This window comes from Poecilia reticulata, chromosome 4 (genome assembly GCF_904066995.2).
Source record: "Poecilia reticulata chromosome 4, P_reticulata-male-v2, whole genome shotgun sequence".
Taxonomy (NCBI): domain Eukaryota; kingdom Metazoa; phylum Chordata; class Actinopteri; order Cyprinodontiformes; family Poeciliidae; genus Poecilia; species Poecilia reticulata.
In genome coordinates this window covers 20,224,419-20,251,197 of record NC_088833.1, presented here as the reverse complement: position 1 = coordinate 20,251,197, position 26,779 = coordinate 20,224,419, and the positions used below count along the sequence as shown (strand labels likewise).

The 26,779-nt window shown below is 41.1% G+C and overlaps 2 protein-coding genes across 3 annotated transcripts; one reads left to right on the top strand and one right to left on the bottom strand.

Moving 5' to 3' along the window:
• The first annotated feature begins 43 nt into the window (after nt 1-43).
• Nucleotides 44-13,375, top strand: tnni3k (TNNI3 interacting kinase). 2 transcript variants are annotated; one of them, XM_008407056.3, is made up of 25 exons: nt 44-262; nt 492-600; nt 736-821; nt 1,060-1,157; nt 1,354-1,464; nt 2,269-2,367; nt 2,459-2,597; nt 2,798-2,942; nt 3,028-3,132; nt 3,215-3,309; nt 3,390-3,539; nt 3,774-3,857; nt 3,947-4,003; nt 4,727-4,819; nt 4,909-4,966; nt 5,066-5,260; nt 6,633-6,737; nt 6,829-6,881; nt 7,866-7,918; nt 8,380-8,512; nt 9,554-9,663; nt 10,584-10,643; nt 11,039-11,208; nt 12,079-12,158; nt 13,098-13,375. In XM_008407056.3, the coding sequence occupies exons 1-25, from the start codon at nt 223-225 to the stop codon at nt 13,175-13,177; spliced, it is 2,508 nt and encodes an 835-aa protein (XP_008405278.1). In that variant the 5' UTR covers nt 44-222; the 3' UTR covers nt 13,178-13,375. The 2 variants fall into 2 exon arrangements, with proteins under 2 accessions (XP_008405278.1, XP_081462579.1); XM_081606453.1 differs by having other exon boundaries at nt 448-600.
• Nucleotides 13,370-26,779, bottom strand: erich3 (glutamate-rich 3). Its single transcript, XM_017304504.2, has 14 exons — nt 26,515-26,779; nt 24,062-24,155; nt 23,855-23,980; nt 23,683-23,754; nt 23,349-23,477; nt 21,079-21,234; nt 20,820-21,002; nt 20,318-20,498; nt 20,039-20,225; nt 19,467-19,822; nt 19,255-19,374; nt 18,571-18,936; nt 17,663-17,797; nt 13,370-16,987 (listed from the first exon to the last, which is right to left on the bottom strand). The coding sequence occupies exons 1-14, from the start codon at nt 26,532-26,534 to the stop codon at nt 14,094-14,096; spliced, it is 5,019 nt and encodes a 1,672-aa protein (XP_017159993.1). The 5' UTR covers nt 26,535-26,779; the 3' UTR covers nt 13,370-14,093.

Genomic DNA, 26,779 nt, shown 5'->3' with positions numbered 1-26,779 from the left:
ATACAGTCCGTAGACAAACAGAGTGAAGGGAGATCGGTTGTCATAGTTGTGAGGCCTTCCTCTCAGAAGTGTTTATTTTTAGCTCTCAGCTATGATCCGTCTTTATCTGGACCGGGGCAATTGTGCCAGAGTGTGAGATTGTGTTCTTCTCTCACTGTAGTTCACCAAAAAAAAACAAGAGAAAAAAAAACTACACGACACATTTAAGAAAAGGCCAGTTCAATGGGAAACTATAAATCCAGACCATCTCAGACATGCACAGGTAAGGCCTTTTTTTTAAATGTAATCTTTGGATGTACAGGACTTGCTACGCTTGTGTTTTATTTTGAGCTCTCATCTCACTGCTTACCGGAGAAACAGGAGCTGCAGAAGCCTTTTACGCGTGTTTACAACTTTCAATCTCTTATTGAACGTTGTAAACACGTTGCTTCACGTGTGTTACGAAAGTGACGTGAAAAGATGATCATGTTTGTGACAAATGTGCTGTGAAGACGAGTGGAAGAAGAAAGTGGGCGAGTCGTACTCTGTGATCATTGAGAAGCTGGACGACGACTTCCAGCTCCCAGAAAGCGCTCTGGCAGACCTCCACCTTGCTTTCAGGTGACTCAACATCCCCGTCCTTGCATGCAAAAATAAAAGTGGATCCGACAAAAATCTGCAGCTTTGTTGGACGTGAGTCCCGTTTCGCGCTCTGTCGAGTTATGATTTTGGGGACTGTGCTTGTCTGCGACGCAGCTCCGACGAGGCTTTCCAGAAGGTGAACGTGAACTACCGAACGGAGAAGGGGCTGTCGCTGCTGCATCTCTGCTGCGTGTGTGGAGGTATGCGCGCCTGCTGGAGTCTATTAATAACGCCTCTGCAAAATGTGACAGTGGATGGAAGGATTACTGTGGCGCCCACTGACCTTATTGTGTGCAGTCGACCGTTCTGTTTTCTGCAGCAAAAATGAAAGACAGGTGGAGAAATGAAGCGCGGAGTAGTGTTGTTTCAATTTCTTTACTCCGTTCTGTGAGATTTTATTGACTAAAGTATCTATTAATTAGTTTCCTGTGTACCCAGGAAATAAAGCTCACATGCGTACCCTGATGCTCAAAGGCCTGCGTCCTTCTAGACTCACCAGGAATGGCTTCACTGCACTCCACCTGGCTGCTTACAAGGTGGGGCAACTTGTGCCCTCTGCCTTATTTTTATGAATTTGAAAACTTTTTTTTTAAAGGCTTATCACATAGTGGAGCTTAAGTGCTTAAAAAAAAGAAAAAAAGACGTGGCAGCTGCTTCAAAGTGGATATATTTGACGATAACCTTAGGAGTACAAGACATGTGCTAGTTCTTGGTGTGTTTTCTGTGCTGCAGGACAATGCCGAGCTGGTGACTGAACTCCTGCATGGGGGGTCAGACGTGCAGCAGGTGGGATACGGGGCCCTCACAGCTCTGCATGTTGCTACACTGGCTGGGCATCATGAGGTAAGACGAAGAGTCACTATCCTACATATATCCCTCTCTGTTTGCTCATTATTACTGAGGTGCTGTAATTGCCACAGTTTGCTGCGTTCTCTGAAGCCAGTAACACAATTCTGCAGCCAGAAGCTGGAAGAAAGACAGACTCATATCAGCATATCTCTAACCCTATTGAAGCCCTTTTCAGCCACTCTAATAGGGGAAAAAAAACAACTAACTTGGGTCTCATCAAACTAAGATGCTATCTCATAATTATGACTTCATTATCTAATTTTAATGACTTAGCTACAGTATTTCATAATATCGAGATAGGGAATTTCAAAAGTATTTGTACATCTTGAATTTTTCAATATTCTCTAAAATATTATTTAAAAAAAACAAAAACCTTAAGAAGAGTTGTTGAATTTGTTTCCAGTCCCACCATTTACTGCTAATAAAGTGAGCCATCAGGTTTTCAGAGAATAGAGGGGAGAGTGGAAAAGGTAAAAGCAGTGTCAATGGGTTTTAAATCCAGTTGGGCTTCAGTAATGTTTAGCTCTCTTTGCAAACACAGTTACTTTCTTTGGGCTTCCACAATGTTACATCAGTTAGAAATGTAATTGCATCCCCTTGTAGTAGCAGCTCAGAAAATCCTCCCTTATCAATTAAATAACACACAATCTACTGAAAACTTTACTAAAGTTTAGTAAAGTTTTTGAAACCTGTTCTGGTTCATGGTTTGTTTTGGCATTAGAAGAACTTGGTAAACTCCTTTTGCCTTATCTCTGTATGAATGAACTTATTTTGATTCATTGCCATGTTCTCGTTTAGGCTGCTGACATACTCCTCCAGCATGGGGCTTTCGTCAACGTTCAGGATGCTGTGTTTTTCACTCCGCTACACATTGCCTCCTACTATGGTCACGAGCAGGTTTTTGTCTCGCATTTCTTTGCAGAACATGAACTGAAACAAATATTTTTGCTCTCCCGATTTCCCCGTATGGACTCTGCCTTCTCTCCAGGTCGCAAAGCTACTGCTGAAGTTCGGGGCAGATGTGGACGCCAGCGGTGAGGTGGGGGACCGGCCGTTGCACCTGGCGGCAGCCAAGGGCTTTCTCGGCATCATAAACCTGCTGGTGGGAGACGGTAGCAAGGCTAACGGTGAGACCAAAGAATCCAAACTAATCTGCAAATTAAGCACGACAAGTCAGAGTCGTTTATTTTTTTAGCTGTGCTGTGCAGCAAAATCAGTTTGGACCAGCATATTTCATCCTTCAGCAAACCACTTGGGGCTCATTTGCAACATGCTCAAGCAGCGACGATTGTTGAGCTTCTCCCACTGCTTGCTGTCTGTTAACCAGTGAATGCCAGAGACAACGAAGAACACGTCCCACTCCACTTCTGCGCCCGTTTTGGTCACCATGAGATTGTTCATTTTCTTCTCGAAGGGAACGGCGAAGTTCAGCCTCATTCCGTCAACATCTACGGGGACACGCCGCTGCACCTGTAAACGAAAACGCTCCACAGATCTGAGTCTTGCAACAGTTTGCTGTCGTCGACTCGATTTCTTTGTGTGAATGTGTTTAACCAGGGCTTGCTACAACGGCAAATTTAGCACGGTGAAGGAGATGATACAGCTTTCTGGTACGGAAAGCTTCTTAAAGGAGAACATATTCAGTGAGACGCCACTTCACAGGTACAGATGGTGCAAAGCTGGTTCATGTATCGCCCGCTGAGTAAGCTGTGAGGTGGTATTAAATTTCCGCTTTATAACGCAGCGCATGCACTTACGGCAAAGACCTGGAGATGGTCAAATTCCTGCTGGGCCAGAACGCCATGAGCATCAACCATCAGGGCAGAGATGGCCACACAGGTGATCTCTCTGTTGCGTTCAAACTGACGTGACTCTCTTTACCTCAGCAACAAAATCCAAACTCACGTCGACACATTTAGCTCTCCACAGCGCCTGCTTCCATGGCCACATCCGCCTGGTGCAGTTTCTGCTGGATAACGGGGCCGACATGAACCTCGTGGCCTGTGATCCCAGCAGGTCCAGCGGGGAGAAAGATGAGCAGACTTGCCTGATGTGGGCTTACGAAAAAGGTGTGTGTTTGTAAAAGCTTTAAAAAGAATTCATGATGCTTTAGCTTTTAGAATCTTTTTTCTTGACTGGTTGGGTTTGTCTATCTCATTAAATCCCATTAAGGCACATCAACATAAAGTGGAAGAATATGAAACAGTTCAATGCAATATGAAAACCTTTCTAGGACCCTTTCTGCAAAATGTTTATAAAGATCAACTAAAAGCCAGTGATTGTCTTCTCTTTGCGTTTGCCAGGTCACGATGCCATCGTCACCTTACTCAAACACTACAAACGTCCAGATGATTCCCCTTGTAATGAATACTCCCAGCCAGGAGGGGGTGAGAATTAACCCAGATAATTGTCAGCTGAATTACAATCCTAAATAATCTCCCAAAAAAACGCCTGTTTTTGTACATTTTTCTTCCAGACGGCTCCTATGTTTCAGTGCCATCTCCGCTTGGAAAAATCAAAAGCATGACTAAAGGTAGTGAGCTGGAACAAAGCACATCACCCTGTCATCTCAGAGGGCTGCACACACCGTGTCTGTTGCCAAGGGAATGGGCTCAGATGCTAACACACACACGCGCGCACACACACACACACACATGAGACGGGCTTCTTGTGAATTATCATACCAGGTAAAATTAGCTGTTGTCAATCCCACTTAAAAGGTTTGCAACAAAATGAGACTGTGTTTCTATAGGACAAGTTAACCAGAGTAAAAAAACAAAATTAATTTTAAAAAAAGCATTCAGATTAACAAAATTAACTAAAGCAGCATGTGTAATAACAGCAAATATGACACGGCATATGAAGAGCTGTGTCTCCTGAACAGGTGTTTGGAATAAGCCAATGACATTTCCAGCTCCCTTCACTATCATCTGCAGGGCTCTTTTGTCTATTTTACTGCATTAGAGATCAGTCTCTGGTTGTTTACTGCTTAAAATTATAGGCAAATTAGTAATTGTAATAGTTCTGCTAAGGTTAAGTTTGTAACATCTAGTCATATTTACATTGACAGATAACAGGCTGAGCTGTAACCATAAGGATAAAATCCAATCTAAGATTATTTTGTAGAAGATTTTGTTTAAATAAATCCTAAGTCATTGGCAGATTTTTAGTTAGCCTGTAACTGGGACAGATAATTTAAATAAAGCATTTTCTTCCAACTAGAGTTAATGAGTCTTTTTTTTTATTGTTCTTCCAGAAAAAGCTGAAGTGCTCGTGCTCCGGGCCAGCCTTCCGTCTCATTTCCACCTTCAGCTGTCTGAGCTGGAGTTTAATGAAATTATCGGATCGGGTAGGTCCATTCGTCTTTGTTTTTCCTGTCGGCTAATGTGCTTGAAAATCTGATAATGCTATTGATGAGCGTATGCGTTACATTCGCAGGCTCCTTTGGGAAAGTCTACAGAGGCAAATGCAGAAACAAAATTGTCGCCATAAAACGGTATTTTTCGTCCCACACAGATAGGAGAAGGGATTTAATATCCAGCAGAAAGTGAGGAGTAGTTTGACTTCTTCTTCATTTTGCTGTTGTTTTTAACAGGTACAGAGCCAACACGTACTGCTCAAAGTCTGATGTGGACATGTTCTGCAGAGAGGTTTCCATCCTCTGTCGCCTCAATCACCCCTGTATCATCCAGTTTGTGGGGGCGTGCCTGGACGACCCCAGTCAGTTCGCCATCGTTACCCAGTACATCTCCGGAGGCTCGTTGTTCTCCCTGCTGCATGAGCAGAAGAGGTGAGGACATGTTCGTCATAAATGCACAAGCATATCACAGTGCACTGATTTATCCTCTGGCATTTAACAAAACCACTAATTATTATTCCTTGTCAACATGGTCAGTAAAACAACTACCAATAGTTACAACCTGAAGGGTTGCTACTTCTTGACAGTAAAGTAAAACTACATGAAAAAGAAATACAAGCTATAAAAACTTCAGAGGAAGATACAAATACTTTAAACGGTGATCAATCGAAATCATAAATAAAAGTTAATTAAGCAATGAGTCGTACTTCACAAATGTTCACAGAATAAAAACGACTATGAAGAACTGACTGCTAATAATATGCAGCTATTTTTATAAAGAAATAGAAGGTATTTAAATATGATTCCTTGTTGATTAACATACCTTCATTTCCCATTTATAAGGTTACCCTAATTTGTCATAGAATGATAGATGCAAAAGAACCTGAAATACTAAACAACAGATCTGTCAAAGTGCTTTGAGGAAAACACATTCTTTGATTTCTACAGTTCATTTAAAGCAATTTGGTCGGATTTATTACGTCAGAAACGCCACAGGTGGAGGCCTCGACAACCACCTGGATCAATGAATACCTGACAAACAGATCACAGTTTGTGAGACTGAAGGACTGTGTGTTTAGCTGTATAGGAGCACCACAGGGCGCTGTACTCTCTCCACTCCTTTTCTCTCTGTTCACCTCAAACTTTCAGTCCTGTCATTTAAGGACAATGTGTTGGGGCATTCTTCTGTTTCACAGTCATGTTGGTACAAGCAATCGTCATGTCTCTATTCTTTCTGTGTAACCATCTCCATGTTGCTAGATGCAAACTGGGGTTTATATACTGGACTAGTAAGGATACTTCAGAGTAAGAAGTGAACTGGAGCAGTTCTATTGTGTTACATTGATTCCTACATCAATTTGTGTGTTGACACTTGCAAACAAATGTATCTTTTCCAACTAAATGGAAGTTGTGGAGAAGCTCAGCGTGTTAAATTAATGTCATAAATCCAATTTATCTATATTTTGTAAAAGATCAGTGTATACCAGCAGGTGACAATTTTGATGTAAATAGAGGTCAAACTGCAGGCGGTAATTATTTGGTGTTGTAGGATAAAGCACATGTTTGTACAATGTGGGTGACAGGTTCGGGTCACATTATCAGCCTTTTGCTCGCGTCAGTCCACCAAACTCTGCTCCTCAGCCGGGATCATCATTGATCCAGATGAAGTGTTCCGCTAACTGTGTGGCCAGGTGCTGTCTTTATAGACTGTCCTATTGATCTGTGTAAAGTGCTGTGTGTGATTGGCAGAGGCCATTGATCCGGCACTAAGTGGTTGCTGCTTTAATGATGTGTCAATGGACAGGCTCATCGACCTGCAGTCCAAGCTCATCATTGCCATCGACGTGGCCAAGGGCATGGAGTACCTGCACAACCTCACCCAGCCCATCATCCACAGGGACCTCAACAGGTTGGTGTCGCACTAATGACAGGTGTGGCGGGATGCCATTTTTGGTCCTGAAATGGCTACTAATGTTAAGAATGGCATGTCTTCCTTTCAGTCACAATATTCTGCTCTATGAGGATGGACATGCGGTGGTGGCTGATTTCGGAGGTCAGATTGTCTTCTCTTTGAATTTAAACAGAAAGATGAATGGATCCAGGATGGATGTTTTAGATATTCCAGTTAGGACATCCCCAGTGGATGTCAGAAAGGTGGATGAATGACCAAATAAAACAGCAGAGAACATCCTCTTGACTGGTTAACTAGTGCACCTGAACAGCAGCATCTGATACTTCCCCACCTAACTATGATGAGTGTACTGTATTTTCCGCACCATATGGCACACCTAAAAACCTTCAATTTCCTCAAAAGCTGACAGTGCGCCTTATAATCCGGTGCGCCTTATTTATGGATTGAGCCACAACAGGTCTAGCAACTACGGTAAGCAGCCACCGACTTCATTTTCGCCCGTAGAAGAAGAAGCGCGCGGTGCATGCTGGGATAGTTGTCGGAACGCTGGTTTGTTAATAAAGTTTGCCTGACCTATCTACCCATAGACATATGTCTATGTATCTACCTACCGACTGCCTAGAATCAGGTCGTCTCCAGGTCATTTAGCACCACGTTCTCCACGAAAATGCTGTGCGCGAACGGAGAAGGGCGACCATCATCCGGCCACGCCCCTGCCCAGTCGCTGAAGGCTCTCCTCGCCGAGCGAAGTGGGACTGTTGTTGTTTACATTCTTTATGTCAACAAAGTGGCTTTAGACATTCATCCTTTAGTGCAGCTCCATCTAGTGGACGCATAACGTATCTCCAGCCTCTACTGTAGCATCTATTCTATGCGCCCTATAATCCGGTGCGCCTTATAGTTTTTTACAGTCGTCTTGTCTGTTTTAACTTTTTCTTTGTCTAATAAATAATGAAAGAAAACATATTTTACACCGCATAACATGTAACATGAATCTCATTCCAAGAATACGTTTGTATTATGAGAAAAATAACAAAAAGAGTTACTTACATCATACCGATTTGTGTGAACAACAGAATTATTGATCTTTGCTTTGCCTCTGAACGTCTGTCTCCTCCTTTACAGAATCAAGATTTTTACAATCAGTCGATGAAGATAACCTGACCAAGCAGCCAGGGGTCAGTGGTATTTGCTTCTTTCATCCCAATTCTCCTCCCCCTCCAGCCGGATAGCTCTCCTACAGAACTAGCCACTTTAAGCGGAAATAAAACTCTGTGCTGTTTTTTTGTGGAAGCCCAAGCCAGAGATTCTGCTGGCACCTGCCATCAATTACCCAGCAGCTAAAAAAGAAAAGTGCCATCATGCAGAATTTGTCTGGATGTGCTGACTCAGTGCTACAGAGTGCTTTGCCTGCAGTTTGATGTTAAGTGTGTTGCGTCTCTGGGGAGCCGCCTGTTGTCTCCAACTACTTGCCCTCACTAGGACTCTGTGTTTATCACAGTAATTGACCCATATTTCACCTGTGCGGATGCATGCGTTTGACCTGACTTGATGTTTTAAAACACATCATCCATATTCTTCTCTACGCTGCAAACCGAGATTAAAGAATCGCTCTACCGGCTGTCCTCTGGGTGTGCAGAACCTGCGGTGGATGGCTCCTGAAGTGTTCACCCAGTGCACCCGCTACTCGGTGAAGGCAGACATGTTCAGCTACGCCCTCTGTCTGTGGGAGCTGCTCACTGGAGAAATCCCTTTTGCACACCTGAAACCAGGTAATTTTCCATCCTCTAAGCAACATCGTAACTTTAGGAAAATACATTTTTGTTGCACAGTTTTTATGTGAAGTAGTTTTAGGATCTGAGTTCTAAAGTCTGATTTAAAAAAAAGGGTATTTTGTATTTTAAAAAGTGTATACTACACCCTCCGCTATCGCTGAAAGCCCCGTTAAAGATGTGTGATCCAAGAAAATCTCCCCCCAAAAAAATCCAACCTTTAATCAGTGGGAGGGAAAAAAAATAGGTTATAATACTTATTTTACAAAATTACCAGATCCACATTCTTTCACACGCTAACAAATATGTGAAATAAATGTAACTCAGTCAAAGTGGATCAAATCGCCTGGGAACCTTTATTAGTATTCCAGTTTCTGTTTCCTTGAGGTATAAATATAATGTGACACAGATTTTCATAATTATCTTGCTGCAGCACAGAGAGCAGTAGAATATGGGAAATGGGGGGAAAAAAATTCTCCAGAGCTCAATGTGGGAGAGGTGCAGCACAGTCACAGAGTGAAGACTTTCTGAGATGTGGGTCACAAAGTCTTTACTAGCAACAATTAAGTGCCATCAGCACATCAACCAGAACCTGGAACCCTGGATGATCTAGAGAAATTATACAAAGAAGATCAGTCGAAGATTCCTCTCTCTGTTTTCTTCAGCCCTTACTACCAATGTGAGAGTAGAAGACTAATTGATTTGTGCAAATGTGAATGTGAAAAGTGCTGCATCTGCATTGATGCTTAGCTATCAATGCAATTTGATGATTAAGAGTTCCTGCACAGCTGGTACATTTCATTTATTATGATATGAAATTGGTAACTTGCATATTTATTACCAAGTTCATTGTTTATAACTTCTCATGTTCAAAGTGCCATGTTTGTGTTTAATCATAATAGAAAGCAGGAATTTAAAAATAAAAAAACTGTTAAGATTCCTGCGTCGTTGAAAGGTTTGCAGCAGAAATGGATTGTAATAGTTGTCAGCAGAAATTGTTTGATTTTACACCTAAGTCTCAAATGTTCCTCTTACTCTCAGCTGCTGCTGCTGCAGACATGGCTTACCATCACATCCGGCCTCCGATTGGCTACTCGATCCCCAAACCCATCTCTGCTCTTCTCATGAGAGGCTGGAACTCCTGCCCAGAAGTACTTACTCTGATTTCACTTTCCACCGAGTTTATCTCTAATTATCAGAATTAAGAAGGGGTATCTTCTTTTTTTCCCCTCCTAATCTTGTATAAAAACAACTTTCCATCTACTATGTTTTGCACTGCTCAGCATGTACACGTTATGTTAAACAGTGAAATACAATAATTTCATTCATCTCTTTCGCTGTGGTAAAGCTACCGAGTAAAACAATGCAGAGTCAGCTGGTCCTTTATGCACTTAACGAATGATAGAGTCTTGTCCCCAGATGATACAGCATTACCCCGGTGTTTACATCAGGGAACAAATGGGACTGGCAGGGTCCTCCCACTGTGCTGCTATTCTCGTAATTATCTGGGACAGTTTTCCACTTTGCCTCATTAAGGCACATTATTTCATGGCTGAAAGGTGCCGCCGCCGTATTTCCCTTTGTGACAGATATTCTTCCTGTGTGCCAATTAAGGTTGCACAGTAAATCACCTGTTTACCTGCCTTTGAGATAGCCGCGTCACAGCCCAAGTGTATGGGAACACGGTTATTGAATTTCAGCTAAATTGAAAAATTGTCCTTAGAAACGCAATTATTCATGTCAAATGTGATTGTATGAATATGGTTCCAGTGTTTATCTTTATTTTCCTTGGTTTTATTTGCTGAACTGCACACAGACTGTGGCGACCACGCAGGGCGCATAACCCTAGCAGGTCCCAGGGGGCGGTGTTTGTTCTTTCACACCGAGAGAGGAGATCTAAGCATCACTTTTAAAGCCAAAGTTCACCTTTGCTTCACATGTGGGCGGACTTATTTAATAATAAAAACAGGAAGACAAGCACACACACACACACACACCTGTGCCTTTGCTTTGGGGTAAGATTGATGTCCTAGGAGAAAAAAAAATACAGTTTGTTTCTCTCTTATTTCAGGACAGGCCTGAATTCTCGGAAGTGGTTTCCAACTTGGAGGAATGTCTGAGCAACATTGAGGTGTGTAGCAACAAAATTTACAGATTTCATGCTTATGAATAGCCAAAGCAAATGTATCATGGGGATGAAAGGAAATTGCAGGGAAATCCAGCCAGAGCAACCTCGGGTTAATCAGATTCACAATAGATAGCAGCTGCGTACACAACAGGACCGAATGCTGAAACTGAATAAATTACTTGTTTAAGGGTCAGCGCACATGCTTTTTTCTACCATTTACCAAGCAGATTGATTTGGTTTTTTTGCATAAAAATTTACAGGACACATGTCCTAAAACACTGAAATATTTTATCCTGGTCTCATGTCTTTACATCACTAAAACATAGCTTTATAAAAAAAAGGGCATGTACAATTTAGAGATTCACTAAAGCATTGCAATCTTCCGTGGTGTGTCACAGTTGATGTCTCCGGCCTCCAGCAACAGCAGCGGCTCGCTTTCACCTTCTTCCTCCTCTGACTGTCTGCTGAGCCGAGGAGGGCCCGGTCGAAGTCACGTGGCCGCCCTGCGCTCTCGTTTTGAGCTGGAGTACGCTCTCAACACCCGCGCCTACGCCTTCTGGACTCAGAGGTAGAACAGATCAAGGACCTTCTTAGAGGATGAAAGCGATATCGGTGAGGTGTCTCCTTCTTAGACAACCAAAGATTAAGGGGTTTGCAACACAACGGGCACTCAGAATATATTTTCTAAGTATCTTTACATAAATAAAAGACGTCCATAATGCAAATCAGCAAACAAAGTACTCCCAAAGCTTTCACGGTTGAGTTTCTGCAGGAGACTTTCAAAGTGAATCCTTGAAAATGTACAAACAATAAATTCTCAAGGGAGAAAATGTCTGGAACACTTCTGGTTTGTGGGAAAAAAAAAAACCCTCAGTCTGTTTAAACAGTTGTAAAAGTGTTGTCCCAGTGACTAGCTCAGTTGTGTAGTGCAGCAGTGAACAATGGAGTTACTTGGTAACTGAAGAGGAATCAAATGAAACCAACAAGCAAAGGAAAATATGTGTGGCATTTAGATTCGGATCAGGTTTTAATGAATGCCCAGTTTTAAAACTATGCACATAAAAAAGGGGAACTGATAACGGTAATTAACTCAGTAAATAAAGGAGAGATTATTTATCATGTTACTGACTTGTACACAAAAGCAGTGCAAATGCCAGCCACAGTCAGTTTGATCTTTTTGTAGATTTAATATATTTTAGATTTTGAAATAAAATAAATAACAGAAGACATTTTATGCAGTTTTATTGCATAATGAAACTGCATAATTCATGAGGATTGTATACTGTGTTCTCCCAGAAAAGGAAAGCAGTACATGCTGAATGTCTCATCTTTCCCCATCTCATCTGTCCTCTTTACTCGGTCTTTATTTCAGGACTTGTATTGTTTTGCGGCTAATTGACAGACAAAGAGCTGAGGTTAGTCATTTTGTCATTTTCAGTGAGCGCCGCAGAGCTTCTGGTGGACTTTCACTGGAGGAGATCAGGAGGAACATGCAGTTCTCTCCCATTGATCGAAATGGTTGGTTTGCACAACACATAACATGCAATCTATAGGTGTTTCCTTTGCACATAGGGCAAAAAGTATAACAAAACGGATATAATTTTTTTTTAACTTTTGCTTCTCGGTTGATTTTATGTTGTAGAGCTTACGATAATGAGATAATTTTCCTTGTCAGTAAAAAAAAAGGTAAAAAATGCAAAAAAGTAAAAAGAAAGTGAATATGAACCGGAAAAGGGACGACACGGCACGTAAATAATATTGAATGTGGGTATCAATTTGCAACACGTCTAACTGCAGGGCCCTCAATGGAAGAAGTGATAGCAAAGTTTCTGGAGGTTATGCTGGAGAGCTGAATGGAAGAAGCTAAAAGTCTCACTTTTCCATACTGCAATAATATAATCATCCTTTTATTTATTAGGCAGAGTTTAACTGCAGTACTGTAACATAGCTTTTGAGAGGTTTTCACATTAGAGAATGAAAACTCTAATTTTGACTGTAGACAGTTTTCCTACATGCCATTTGAACCTTAAACGCCACTTGAAGATAGGGTTACATGTGGTTCATTTGGATGCACTGTTCAGTTACACATGTTATATCATCATCAACATGTGGTAATGGTATTTCTATTTTAAACAAATGTGGCTCTACAGGTCAATTTGTGTCCGAAAAGTGTGTTTTATAATGTCTTTAACATTGCTGCTTTGAAAAACGATAGAAAGGCCTATTGTGATAAAGCTGTATTTATTCTTTCAAGGCTTTTAGGTTTCTGGCTTTCAATTATGACACTTGCCCTTTAACCCACAGGCAAGCGTTTCAGCTGTGGATTATTACATGTGTACTATATGAAGTATTTCAAAAAGAAAAATGCATGTAATTTTTATGTACCAGTGTAAAATAACAGTAGCCCATAAGAAGCTCACAACAGCCTGACTGTCGTTTTCTTCTTATGTTTCTCAGGGTATGTTTCTGATCCCATGAGCACCATGAGGTTCCGCTCGTCCTTCAGCAGCAGCGGCAGCTTTGAAGACAATAGCTGAGCTGTAGATAATGTTGCAGAGGCGTGCAGAAGATGTGATTTTTGCTGACTTATTGCGAATTTACTCAATGTTTGATGTTTGTTTCTCTTTTATATGAGCGTAGTTTAGTTTTATGTCTTTGCATACGATTTAGAACAAAATGCTGAAACGTTGTAAACAATTTGCTTTTGTCAATAAAAACGGAGCAGCCACTTTCAATTCTCATTAAATTTATTTTCATGTTGGCTGTACATCAGGGATAGATATCGCATAAAATGCTGAAGCTGCACACACCTACACCTAAACATAAAAATATAAACTCTATCTAAAAAAAATACAGTTAAGTACTAGCAGCAAGGATCTTTTTGACATTTCACTTCATCACCACCAAGCTAATCATCATTATCGGTCTCCTGTTGCTGATAATGTCACTAGGTAATCATGTCAGAGTGTTGACTGAAATGGCCATTACCAGTTTGAATTACAGACCCCTGCTGAAAGCCGGCCTGCTCGTAGCCACTTGGTTGGAAATGTAAAGTGCATCAGAGGTCGGCTAAAGATGCGGGAGTCTGACAGCTATGAATTATTTAATCGTCCGTAAGCAGGAGTTGAGGTGGATCCGTTTACAGGTAATAGATGATAGCGGCTGTACTTGATACCGCCACATTGTGACTAACAGTAGGAAGAGGTGGGTCTACTGTAAACATTGCGACCAGCAGTCAAAACACAAGGTACAGCTTGTTCTTTCTGGTTATTCAGGTGCGACGGCCATCTAAGAACCTATTCTAAAATACACAGAGGCAGTAAGAGACACTTGAGGAATTCTGTCAAACCCAAACCTATGTCGTATTTGCTCTTGATTGCAGTAATCGATTACCTATGGATCTGAATTAAACAAGATTTTCTCAAATTAGCTATTAAAAATATCATGTTATCGTTACTGTCCACCATCAGACCCTGAAGTGGTCAGTAAAGGATAAGAGGTGTGACCAAACAACGAGAAAGTGTTCAGGCGCTCTTTGCTGAGGGTGTGTTTGATGTCTTCGATGATTTGCACGTCTCTTATCTCTCCACTGAAGCGTCGCTCTAATATTTTAGTTTGGACATCTTCATCGTGGGACTCTTCCTGGCTCCCATCAGCTGAGTGAGATGTTGTGAGCTTCGTTATTTGTGTAGTTTGACGCCCGTCTCTGCTGATGTCGTCTGTGTCGCCCTGCGTGTTCAGGGAGTTTGATTGTTCTGGTTTGAATGAAGGGTCTGTGGCTGTTTGCTTTACAATCAGGCCTGGACCACTGTTCGTATTTCCACTACTTTGGTTCTCAAAATCACTTTCGACTTTGAGAGAACTTGAGAAAGTCTCCACTTCAGTTGTAAAAGGAGTGTTTCCCTCTTGATTTTCTTTGTCATCATCTTGTGATCCCCTACTGTCATGTTGGTCAGTCTCTTTATTTGTTTCAGGGCTTTTCTTACCGGCCTCCTCACTGCCTTGTAGTCCACCTTCATTAGCTTTAGTTTGAGTTTCATTTCTTGAGTCCTCTATGTCTCCATCCTCTGAGATCCTTCCCATCTTTGTTGCGCTCTCTGGTCTTAGTAGCTCGGCAGATTGTTTTTCTTCACCATTTGGGTTGGATACCTGTGCATCTGGGACTTCATCCCTCAGATCTTCTAAAGGCTCAACAAATGTCTCGAAAAACTTTGACGTTTGGTGCATTTGTATCCAGTTTGTGACCATATCCGTATTGTCATCTTTTGCTAAAGCCTCTGGGTTTCCTTCACCGACAACATCTTCTCCCTCTGTGTTTGGATCTAGAGGTTTGAGCAGCACACTTGCTCCCTCCTCTGATGCCTTGCTTACCTCCTCTGTGTCCTCTCCATTCTCTCCAGTTTCTAGTGGTTTGTCAGTAATAGACCTAGACGTCCCTTCATCTTTTTGCTTAGCTGTTTCCTCCACATCAGCAGCTGAAGAGATTTCGCTTAAAGGAGACACCTCACCGATATCGCTCTCATTGTTGCTTAGGATCAAATTGTACACCTTGTTCTCAATTTCAACTTCCCCTACTTCCTCATTGGCATTTCTCTCTTCTTGTATTTCTGCTCCAAATGTCTCTGGCTCTGAGACCCTGCTAGCAGCTTCATCATTCTTCATCATGCTGCTATCCGCTTCCTCTGCATCGCTTTCCGGTGCACCAGTCTCTGGGGCCTGATCAGTCAAGCTGTCCTCTTGTTTTTCGGCATCGTCTCCAGACTCCTTAACTACTCCTTTTACCTCTGTGCTCTCAATTTCTTCATCTGGCTCATCCGTTTGTCTTTTCTCGTCAGATGTTACAGCATTTTCCTCATCCTCTTGAGGTTCTCGCTCAGCTTCAGAAGAACTCTCCCCATTTTCAGCATCTATTTCTCCTGATTCACTTTCCTTCTCTGCTTCTCTTTCACCAGTCTCGGCTTCTGAAACAGCCAGATTTGGCAGATGCATTTCAGTCCCTTCTGCTGCTTTACTTTCACTGACTTTCTCTGACTCAGCGATCTTTTCAGAACTTGCTTTCATTTTTTGTGTATCCAAGTCAACATCTTGATTTTTCTCAGGTACTTCTGTGGTCTCAGACATTTCTCTTTCCTCTGCTACACTGTTATTGGTCATATCTTCATATTCGTCATCGGTTTTATTCCCTTCAACTTTTTCCTTCTCACCATTTTCTGACATTCCTGCTTCATCATCTTTTTCTCGTAAAACTTTCTTTGTCTCGTTCCCTTCTTCGCTAGCTTGACCTTTATCATCTCTTTTTGCTTCAGGTTTGCCCCAGCTGATTTTATCCATGTCTTCTTCATCTTTAGCATCTTTTTCAGTCTCTCTAATTTCGTCTTTGTTCTCCTCATCTTGAATTTCTTCACATTCTGTCCCTTCTGGTAGGTTTTTAGTTTGCTCATTACTTTCATCAACCTTGCTTTCATCATTAATTTTTTCTGCTTTATTTTCAGCTTCTGTTATCTCCTCTAAATGTGTAAAGCTTTGCCTCTCTGCTGTTTCATGCACTTCCAAATATTCTTCTTTTACCCCCCAGTTTTCCTCTTGACTGTCATCCTGTCCTTCAGCTCTTGATAATTGCTGTTTTGTTTCTGCATAAATGTTGTCATTAATGCTCTGGGTTTTCACAGCTCCCACATGCATGTCTACTGTTTCCTCAGCTGTGGAGTCCCCACACTCCTCTGGTGATCTGCTTGAATTCTCTGCTGCGACTTGTGCTTCCTCGCTGTCTGACTGCATCTTGTCTGTGCTGGTTTCAAGTGCTTCTTCACGGCTGAGGGCCTCTTGTTCCTCTGACGATTCTGCTTTTGTTTCCATCGTCTCGCTTGTAACCTCTGCCTCAGCAATATCTGGCACTTCTGGCTCATCGACCCTCTCACTTGGCTCTAATACTGATGACTCATCCTCTTCTCTGCTGTTTGCCCTTTGCCCTGACTCATCATGCTGACTGTCAGGTTTCGCTGAACCTTTTTCCACTTTTTCTTCATCGTTATGGGATGCCTCAACGTCAGCCAATTCACTTATTTCAAAGGGATCCTCTATCTTGACGTCTTGTGCCACGTCTCCGTCTATAGGGACGTGGGCTTTACCTGGTTCCTCTGATTTATCCCCCTGTGTTCTGACTTCATCCTGTGTGGGCTTTCCATCCTCCCCAACCTCACCGACTCGCTCTTCTTGGGTGTTGTCGCCATGGTCCGACACCTTGTCCTCCTCTTCTTCTGCTTCTGTAAACACTTTTTGTTCCTCTGCGACTTCATTGGTAACATTTTCTTCACAATTCGTCTCTTCTACCAGAACCTTCAGATGTTCTGAAAACAGAAAAAGCAACTTAGGACATTCAATCAAATGCAATCTGAGTCAATTTAAAATGACTTGCAAATATATTCATACCTCCAGTTTTGCATTTTGGCATTTTAAACCAACAGACTTTAATGTATTGTATTTGTCTTTTATGTGATGGACCAACACAAGTCGTTGTTGTGAAGTAAAGGAAAAGGATACATGCTTTCCAAAACTTTGTCCAAACAAAAATCCTAAAGGTGCGAAATACATCCTCAAAGGAAAAGAAACAGCTACCTCGCTCAGATTGGCACTTCTTTCTTCACAGTGAAGGATGGTTATTTACAGTGGGGGCAATTTCCAGATTTTGAAAATCATATTTTCTTTTTCTTCCACTTGTCAGGTCTGCCCTACCCGGTGATGGTTTACATAAATCCCAAATCAAATACAATAAAGTTTTGTGGTTGACAGACAAGAAAAAGATCAGTGGTTGTGATTACCTTTGAAATGCACAACATATAACACCTAATTACATCAACTGTCATTTTCAGATACTTTTCAAAACAAGTTGGTCCAATTCACATCCAGTTAAATTTAATCCAAATAGGTACAAAATTCTGTTCAAATCAATCCCATTTTCAATTGCACAAACAAATCAAACTTTTTCTCAATACGTTTTATAACAAGAGTTAAAAGTTTGGTACCTTTGTTTTCTTTGTCAGGGGCTTTATCCACAGGTACCTCCTCTTCCTCTGTACTAGTGTCACTCGGTTCAGGCTCAGAGCTACTCTGAGACTCTTTCAGGACAGCTTCTGCCAGCTTCTCCTGCACAGATTTGGCTTAGGAAGGGCAAGGAGACATACTGCATGTGACTAATCAGAATATATCAATGCTTGAGCACATACAGAGAAAGAAAGAGTAGAACTCAAGAAAAGCACACCCAACTATGAAAACAATTATTTAATCACTCTTGGCAAACAAGAAAACTGCACAGCATGCACAAAATGTTGGAACTTGCACATGCAGACACAAATCCACAACTCAAACAAAACAGTCTGTTTTTTAATTTTAAGGCAACTTGAAATTAGGCCAAAAAGAAAGTCTCTTAAGTTTGGCTAACGGTGTTCAAAAGGCTTGCCATACAGTGTAGACAGCTTTATTTACTTATACATCCTATCTTTGCAGAATGCATGTGTGAAATATTTACAGAGAGTGAAAAGCTGCTTGATTTGTTTAGGTACGCACCGCATGAATATAAAGCAGCTCTTCACCGCTGCATATTTTAAGCATACTGAAAGATTATGCCACATGCAAATGTATGCATTTTTCCTCTAAGTGACTGCTTCCTTCCTCTCTTCTGATTGCAATTTCACCACTTATAAGAGCTCTTCTTTTTGTTTCCTGAGCTTTGAGCAATGTTGTTTTTTTATGTTCTCAATATACGATGTTCCCTAAGTACTGCTGATTTAAGAAAATAAACAAAAGTTAACAGTTTTTAATCTAAAACACTAACAAGAATGATGCTACCATAATAAAAAACAGCACACAAGATGAAGCTAGTCTTTTTATTTAGCTCAAATATCTTCAGTTCCATCTTGTGCGTTGCACTCACCCCTCTCTACTTCATCCTCAGTTTTGATCTCAGATTCAGAATCCTCTACATATTTGCCTTCTGAGGGGTCACACAGTTCACTATCATTGCCCAGGAGGACGCCGGTGTCAGCAATTTCAATCCCTGTGCTGTCCATGGCGCTGTCCAGTAACTCTGAGTTATTGACCGAAGCGGGCTCGTCTATGCCGGGAGTGGTTTCTTCGTTTATCCATTTGACCTTTTTACTTACAGGAGCAGCAGCTTCTACTTGGTTGTCCTCATTAGTATTATCTTCTCTCTCCTCATCTTCTGAGGATATTGTGGTTTCACCACTAATCTCCTTATGTCTACCTGACATGGCGGAGACCGAACGAGACCTGTTCTCTTCTGAGCAAAAAAAAAAAAGATTTAGTGTTTTAATTCAAACCCCAAATATAAACATGAAAATGAAGTGAGGATTTTCTCTCAACACTTGAGCCAATAAGTACTTTCTGATGATTCAATAAACTATTGAGTTGTCTTGCAGGATTTTTCTTTGTGGAAAATGTTGAAAACCATGAATCATTTGACATTCACACCAAGACTATGGACTTTTTGTTGGTTTATCAAGTGAAATATTGAATTTGTTTTGATGCAGAAAATGTGACCAAGTTAAAGGATCATCTGTTTTTGTAATGTCAAGGTCAAGCGAGGAGGTTCCCCTACCGCTATAAACCTCCTCTTCCTCAATCTCACAGGCCTCGACCTGAATCTGGGATTTCATTTCTTGTGGCGTTGTTTCTTCCATCGAACTTTCATTATCTGCTTCAAAGTCTTCTTCATAATCTGAGGATGAGAAAACCAAAAATGAACCACATGTCTTTCAATCAGGAGCCAGCCATTATTTAGTTTTTACTCAATTGTTTTAGGTACTATACCATTTATGATGTTGCTCTCCACAGACGCTGACTGCTCTATGGCTGTTGTGTCCATTTCAGGTGATTGATAGCTCTCGTATTCCTGTTTTGAGACAGCTCCTTCCTCAGTTGTGTCTGCCTCCATCTCATTTTCGTCTTTAAGGCTAGTGGCTGACTGTTCTCTGGCTGTTGATACCATTTCAGGTGTTTGACAGCTCTCATACTTCTGGTCTGACAAGGCTTCCACCTCACTTGCATCTGATTCCTTCCCAGGTTCATCTTCAAGGCTAGCGGCTGACAGTTTTCGTGACGGATCTCCTTTGACTTTCTTTGGAGGAGGAATGGGCAGTCTGTCCATGCCCATTGCTATGATGCACCTAAAAAAACAATCCCCGAAAAAACAAAGACATTTGGTTGCAGTTAAATACTGACCTGGGTCCTGCTTGCACCTTTTCTCTTGCCCCTTGTTATCCACGATAACCTCTAATGCCCATGATCATCTACTCTATAGGATGTGGTGGGATTTACTGATATGGGAATCTTTGATATAACAATCTCTTTCTTTTTGCACATTTCAAATCTAAAACTCTCACCTGTAACAAGGAGTCGCCCCCTCCATGCTGGAGAAGCCAAAGAGTCCATTTCTTCCTCCGATTCGGGAGCCTTTACTGTGTTTATATTCACAGCAGGAGCTTAGCCGCTCCACTAGCAACCTGTTCTGGTAGAAGGTCAAGCTGAAGGGATAGCCTCTGTGGCGCCTTGAAAGGAACTGGAAAACATCTAAAGGGAGGGAAGATCGAAGAAAAAAAGAAGAGACTCATAAATTAGGTGTGATATATGAGTATATTTTGTCTCGCTCTGCAAGCACCAACCTCCCTCACGGAGTTGTCCCTGGAACACACACAAGTTTTCTCCTCCGCAGTGTTGCTGAAGCACTCTGATTTCATCCCTTATAGCAGCTGGGTTGTCAGAGAGATGAAAAGGTTTGCCAAAGTACACCATGGTCACTCGCACTCGGCTCTGGTGAACTGAGCCCTTTAGCCGAGAGGGATCCTGAAGAGAATAAAAGATGGTCGGCTCATGTCATTTTATCAAAATGGATGGATGGGCACAACTATAGACAATTAAGCAAGGAATAATGTGTAGAAATAGCAAACATTAGCCATACATAACAAGTAAAACAATATGTGACGATATGGGCTGGTATGAAATGCGCATTGTTGATTGGATGGACTAGTGATTTATTACGTTAAAACCCTCCTGTTGTCCTCATTTTCTGCGTATAGCGAAAACACACTCAAATCTCGGTCATTTTGACCCGAGGACAACAGGAGGGTTAACTCATCTAATCACACAAGAACAGAAAGTACTGACCTCAACTCCACTGGGAGAAGTGCTGGGGCGCAGCCTGCGGCCTCTGATGGTGCTGCTGGGGGCGCCTGTTGGGGGTTCCGCTGGGGGCACTGGTATTACAAAGTTCTTGGTGACTGGGAGGCGGAAGCTGTCGAGACCAGGGATGTCTTTTATGGTAAAACGTCTGCGGGACTTGAAGTTCGCCTGAGTGGGAAGTCGTGGAAGTCTCAGTGGGTGCTGATAACACTTAGCTTGGTTTCAGTGCAGATTTGACACTCACAAGGCAGTTTAACGGCTGGCTCTCCAGAAAGGACGAGCTTTTTCGGTAAGGTGAGATGTGCCTGGGTATAGCTGTGCTGCTTCTCTTGTGGATGGGCTTTAGGCGCACCGGCCTCTGCATCTTTCCTGGAGCCGTGCTTGGTCGAATCAACCTCGGCTAATTCAGCCACAGGGTTTGCATCAGAGTTATTGCACAGTCACTGAATACTTGAATGACATAATCCATTCCGTTTCCTTTACTGTGCCTTACAAAAGCATTCACACCCAATGAATCTGTTTTGGCATTTCATCACAGTACACCCAAAATATTCAAAGCATTTTACAGGATTTATTTTTGTGACAAACCAACACAAAATAGAGCATAATTGTGAGCTTAATGAGACAAGGTTTTCTTTTTTCTTTTTTTTAAAAATAGAAATATTTTCCCTGCATTAGAGTTGTGCTTTAGGTGTCAGCTGGTTTCTTCTCTGATTAATGCTTTCCTCGTGGTCTTATCAGTTTATGTGGAGGGCCATATCTTAATAGCTTTGGAGTGGTGCCATACTCTGTTTTTTTGATACTGGATTGAAAATCCTCTACGAGATGTTTAAAGTTGTTATTTATTTCAAAGGGAACTATGCACATACAAAATGTCCCAGAGTTAGCCATACAGGCTAGTTTTCACCTGCAGTATGGGATGTTGTTTTCTAACCTCACCCGGTTTCAAACACCTCTACGGTTGCATCCCTGGCCTGTCTGCTGTGTTTCTTAGTCTTCACTAAAATTCACTAATGTTCTCTAGCAAACCTCAGAGCTCTCCACAGAACAGCTGGATTTATACTGAGAACAAATTAAATACATGCGGACACACTTTTTGCTAACTCTGTGACTTCTGAAGGCAATTCCTTACCCCTGGATTTGTTTAGGCTGGTTAGACTTTTGAACAATGAACAGGATTTAATTAGTTAAAACTGTTGAAAACCATGTCAGATTTTCCTTCCAATTGATCTATTACGTAATAGATCACGTGAATCTATTATGTAATATTATCACTCTAAATGACATTATACCATAGATGTAGTTTGTAGTTGTAAGATGATAGAATGTGAAAAGTTCCCTTGGGTATGAATACTTTTTGCAAGGCACTGTACAAATTTGATTGTCTCAAATGTATTGTTTAATTTTGATCTGATTATTCAATCTAGTTTCTGAAATGGGATCCGGACAAATTAACAGTAAATGAAGGTGGCGGGAATGATGTAGTCGCAATGCTGTTTAGTTCTGCATCTTTTCGTTTTCCCATGCACATCAGCTCTGCTGCACTTTTCAGACAAGGCCCGACCTGCTGAGCTGTGAGATGTTTGCAGACTTGAGAAGAGGGGGATTTCATACGGTAAGCGCACAGATCAATGACAGGATTACTGCTGCTGTTTGTTCTGGCATCAGGCCTCGTGACTTTTAAGGCTGTAAAAGACAGCACACAGCTAATCCTCAGCTTCACACAGACAACAAGCCTGCAAACAGAGCAAACAAACACTGACACCCAGACTTAAGTATCGGTGTTGATTCTAACATGCCACCTATCAGTGAAAAGAGGAAATCCTTTTTTATGTTTGACAGAAATTCTGGAAGGAAAAAGAAGTGATTAAAATGTTAAAGATCTACAGCTCAGCGGATAATCCTGTTCATTTGCAGTTTAGACTGATACGTTTTTTTTAATTGTTAAATAAAAGTGCTGCTACTTCTTATATAAATATCTGATTAAGTTATTTTAAACAACTGATGCTAGCAGGTCATCCTTACCACCATCTTTTTTTTTTAAAGCAATTTTTTGTGTTTATGGTATTGCAAGTGAAATAAAAATTCCTTGAAATGTTTAAATCTGCACTTAATCATGTGAAATCAATGGAAACAACAGGACAGATTATTTAAAAAAAAATCAACAATCACTCATCAATACAGCCAATGTAGTGGGTGTTTTTTGTGCACATTAAAAAAAAAAAAGACTTTATTACATTATTTTTTGTAAAATAAAATAAATTATTTTTGACGGATTCAGAGACGAGCAAACAATTTCATCTAAAAAAAAAACAAAAAACTGAACGGGTTTCATAGATTTATCATAAACCGGACTAAAGTTTACAAAAATATATCTTGATTTGTAAAGACATTATTAGACTTTGCATGATTTAGCAACTATTATAAAATATAAGAAATGTCTAATGTCTGCAACATGTTGAACGTCATCTTACTGAGTATTCTGTGCTGGTGCACTGGCATGTTTTAACTCACAATGTCACAGGCTTCAAAGTGTTTCCCCAGTGGACCTGAGAGCTGTTCCCAGATGGACTTGGATACCGTCGGGGGGCACGGAGTCAGGGCGCGGATCATCTCTTCCTCATACTTTTTACAGCGCTCCACCTTCCAAACAAGAACATTTATTACAACTTTATATGTTGCTGCATATAAAAAGTGCCATCCAAAATGGTTCCATCTTCATCACTAAAGTATTTCACTTTATATTTCTAAAAATGGACGGATGATTTTGAGACTCTTCAGACATATATATTTGAAAAGGGTCAAATTTGGAAAAAACAGGACAGCTGTTTAAATGTAAAGGACGTACCTTACACCTTTGCACTCGTTGCTTCTTTTCATACTCCAACTGTTTCCTTTTGATGATGATTTGGTGGTAGTGCTGTGAGGCCGAGCAGTAAGAACAACTAGCATTACTTACTGAATGAAAAGATTTACAAAAGAATTTTTTTTTTTCCCCGTTTTCCTCCTATTTTTCTCACCTCTCTCTCCAGCACCTTGTGGACAATGGCTTGGGCCAGGCACTCTTGGACATGGTTCTGGTTGGTTGTCTGGATCAGTTTATGTCTATACTCCTTTTCTGGAACAATTCGCCCACTCCTGGTGATCTGATCACAACAGCGCTCTCAGACGGACAATACGAGCCATTCGACTCATCACATGCCCAAAAAAAATGCACAGTGACGTACCAGTCCTGCTCCCACCAGGTGTTTCCTGATTCGACTGTTGCTGAAGTAATCAGCAAGATGTTTGTCTGTGAGGCTGTTGTAGGCTGGGAAAAACCTGCAGAGACAAAACCAAACCCGACGAGAGTCTGAGCACAGTCAGACTTAACGAGGAAGCCTCAGACATTAAACCTCGTCTTGATTACAGCTAATCAAATGCTTTACTTGTGCACCGCTCTGTGTTTGTTTACTGGCTGTTGTCCTCTTGTCCTCATTAACAAGAAATCAGCTCTTCCACAGTGCGGCAAATCTGAAAGGAGGGAAGGAAGGTAGGAAGGAAGGCACCTCTTTTTCTTCCCTTCCAGAGAAGATTTGATTTCCACCAGCATTTGTGTACGACGCAGCAGGATCTTACAGCCGTAGGGTCGCTTACAGGTGTTTGATTACACACATAAATTAAAGGACTTGGCACACTTGACCTTGGCGGCCTGCTCTTTGTGCACCTGGCTTATGTCTGCCTTTGGTGCTGTTCAGCGCCTGAAACCCTGGCTCTGAGTACCAACTCAGACTTAAAAAAACACAAATGTTAAGTTTAGACAGCATATTATATGTGTTAATATAGAAGGAACTGTTATTTCTCGTTGACCGTTTTTGCTTGTCAGGACTTGTTCAGCGTAATCCCAGTTACACACTTCACTTGGTAGGTTTTGTTGTAGTGGGCATATGGCCTCATAGCAACATGGTCTTAAAAAGAAGCTGAATTGCGTAAACACAAATATATCTTAGTGCACTGGACCGAACTAAATTGTGCTTTGTTAGATTTGATGAGAACGTTAAAGTTACTCCTAAGCCAAACTCCTTTTAAATGTTGTTTTTCACAGACACAATAATGTGATATAGTCGATGTAATTTTATAGTCAGAAGGTCGTAGGGATGATTCCCGATCTGCGTCTTTCTACATCGAGTGTGTATGCATGGGTTCTCTCCAGGTACTCCGACTTCCTCCTACAGTCCAAAAACAATACGAATTGTTAATTGGTCTTTTAAAACTGCCCTTAGTTGACTGTGCGCATGGTCGGTTGTCCTGTGAGTCTCTGTGTTGGCCTGCGATGGACTGGCGACTTGTCAAGCGTGTATCTGGCCTCCCTCATAATATCCGCTTTATATTATTCACTAGCTGCCTGGCCAGCAATAAAAGTTTTGTGTTGGAAAGAGGATCCATTCCAATCTGTCAAAGAGTCTATTCCAGCATAAATTACATTCAGTTGATCAGTGTGATTTTATTGAGTACACCTAAGGCCTGAATGACCTACCACACATAGGAGTGTTTGTGCCTTTCCCAACAGCGTAACTTTATTAAAACTGGTAAAAGCAGGTAATATGTTAAAATCCACGATGAAATGCACAAGCCTTTTGAAAAGAAAACAGGCCCAGGAAATCACATAAACCCGACCATACTTAACAGTAGACTTGGAAATTGCCCATTGTTCCAGTTAAGGTAGAATTTCATCAAACTCCCATACTGCCAACATTTTATTTGTGATAGTAGGAGGAGCAAAAAAGCTTTTTTGTGGCATGCTTTCCACCACAGGGTTGTTATGGAGACATGTTATGGAACTATTTAACAGAACTTCAACTGTTTTAGGCTAAATAATTACCCGGACTGTTGACATATCAGCAGCTATTTTCTTGCACATATTTCTGGACTCTGTGCACATCTGCTTACTTTCACACGTTCATTTGTCTTTCCCATTTTGAAGACTAAGAGAACTGGACCTATTTGTCTAGTCATTTTTACTCAATAGGAAAACAGAAAGTCATAACACTAGATAAGAGCTGCTTGATAATGATTCACTTAAAAAACATAAAAAACACAGCTTGGTTCATTATATGGGAATTGATAATTGTACTAGTAAGTGTATAATTGGAAATTTCATTTTTAAAAAAATCATGTTTATTTTTCTACGTTTTAAACCACTGTGGCAATTAGGAATATATGGAAATACATTTACCATAATCATAATATCACTGTGCACAGAGTGAATACTGCAATTGCTTCTTCTTTGAAGACAAAAATATTGAGCAATTTTTAAAATAAAATCTGTAAATTATCTTTTATGCTGTTGAAAGAATACAACTTTGAAGAAACAAAGTTTGAGATAGTTTGAAACAAAAACTATATTTAGAACTCTTAACTATCAAAAAATGTATTCACTTATAAGACAATGAAATTATTATTATTACTAATATTATTGTTGTTGTACTTTTGGCAAATTAATTTCCTAAAAGTTAACTAAACCGTTGATCCTTTTACAGCCAAATGAAGTTAATAGGTTTTTCTTTTCTACTAAGTAAAGCAGAAATGGAAACAAGAGGCCGCAGACCAACTAATCATGCTAAGGGTGGTCGCACTACAGTTTAATCTTACGCCTGAGGCTCCCTCCAGTGCTGAATATGAAAAATTAAACTGCCCCTACCCTGAGGTGAAGTGTTTCATGGTTTTCAGCCCGTAGTCTCTTTTAAAAAAAATAAAGGTCCCGCAGTATCAAAAGTTTAAAAGGTTGAGATATGTTGCTCTGCCTCCCGCTAGAAGAAGTCCAGGAACAGCGTCAGGTCAGAGCGGTGTTAGTTAGAAAGTGCAGCGGCAGATTTATAAGCAAAGATACGGAGCACCACCGGAGCAGCACCGCTCACCACCGAGCAACTAACCACACTCACCGGTTGCCATGGCAGATCACGTGA

Bases quoted from the DNA above. Each gene is read 5' to 3' on its own strand.
- tnni3k (XM_008407056.3), top strand. From the start codon at position 223: ATGGGAAACTATAAATCCAGACCATCTCAGACATGCACAG. The intron at 5,261-6,632 runs GTGAGGACATGT...GTCAATGGACAG, and splicing joins CTGCTGCATGAGCAGAAGAG to GCTCATCGACCTGCAGTCCA. The intron at 10,644-11,038 runs GTGTGTAGCAAC...GGTGTGTCACAG, and splicing joins AATGTCTGAGCAACATTGAG to TTGATGTCTCCGGCCTCCAG.
- erich3 (XM_017304504.2), bottom strand. From the start codon at position 26,534: ATGAAACACTTCACCTCAGG. The intron at 23,981-24,061 runs GTACGTCACTGT...TGTTGTGATCAG, and splicing joins ACCTGGTGGGAGCAGGACTG to ATCACCAGGAGTGGGCGAAT. The intron at 16,988-17,662 runs GTACCAAACTTT...TTCTGTTTTCAG, and splicing joins CCCTGACAAAGAAAACAAAG to AACATCTGAAGGTTCTGGTA.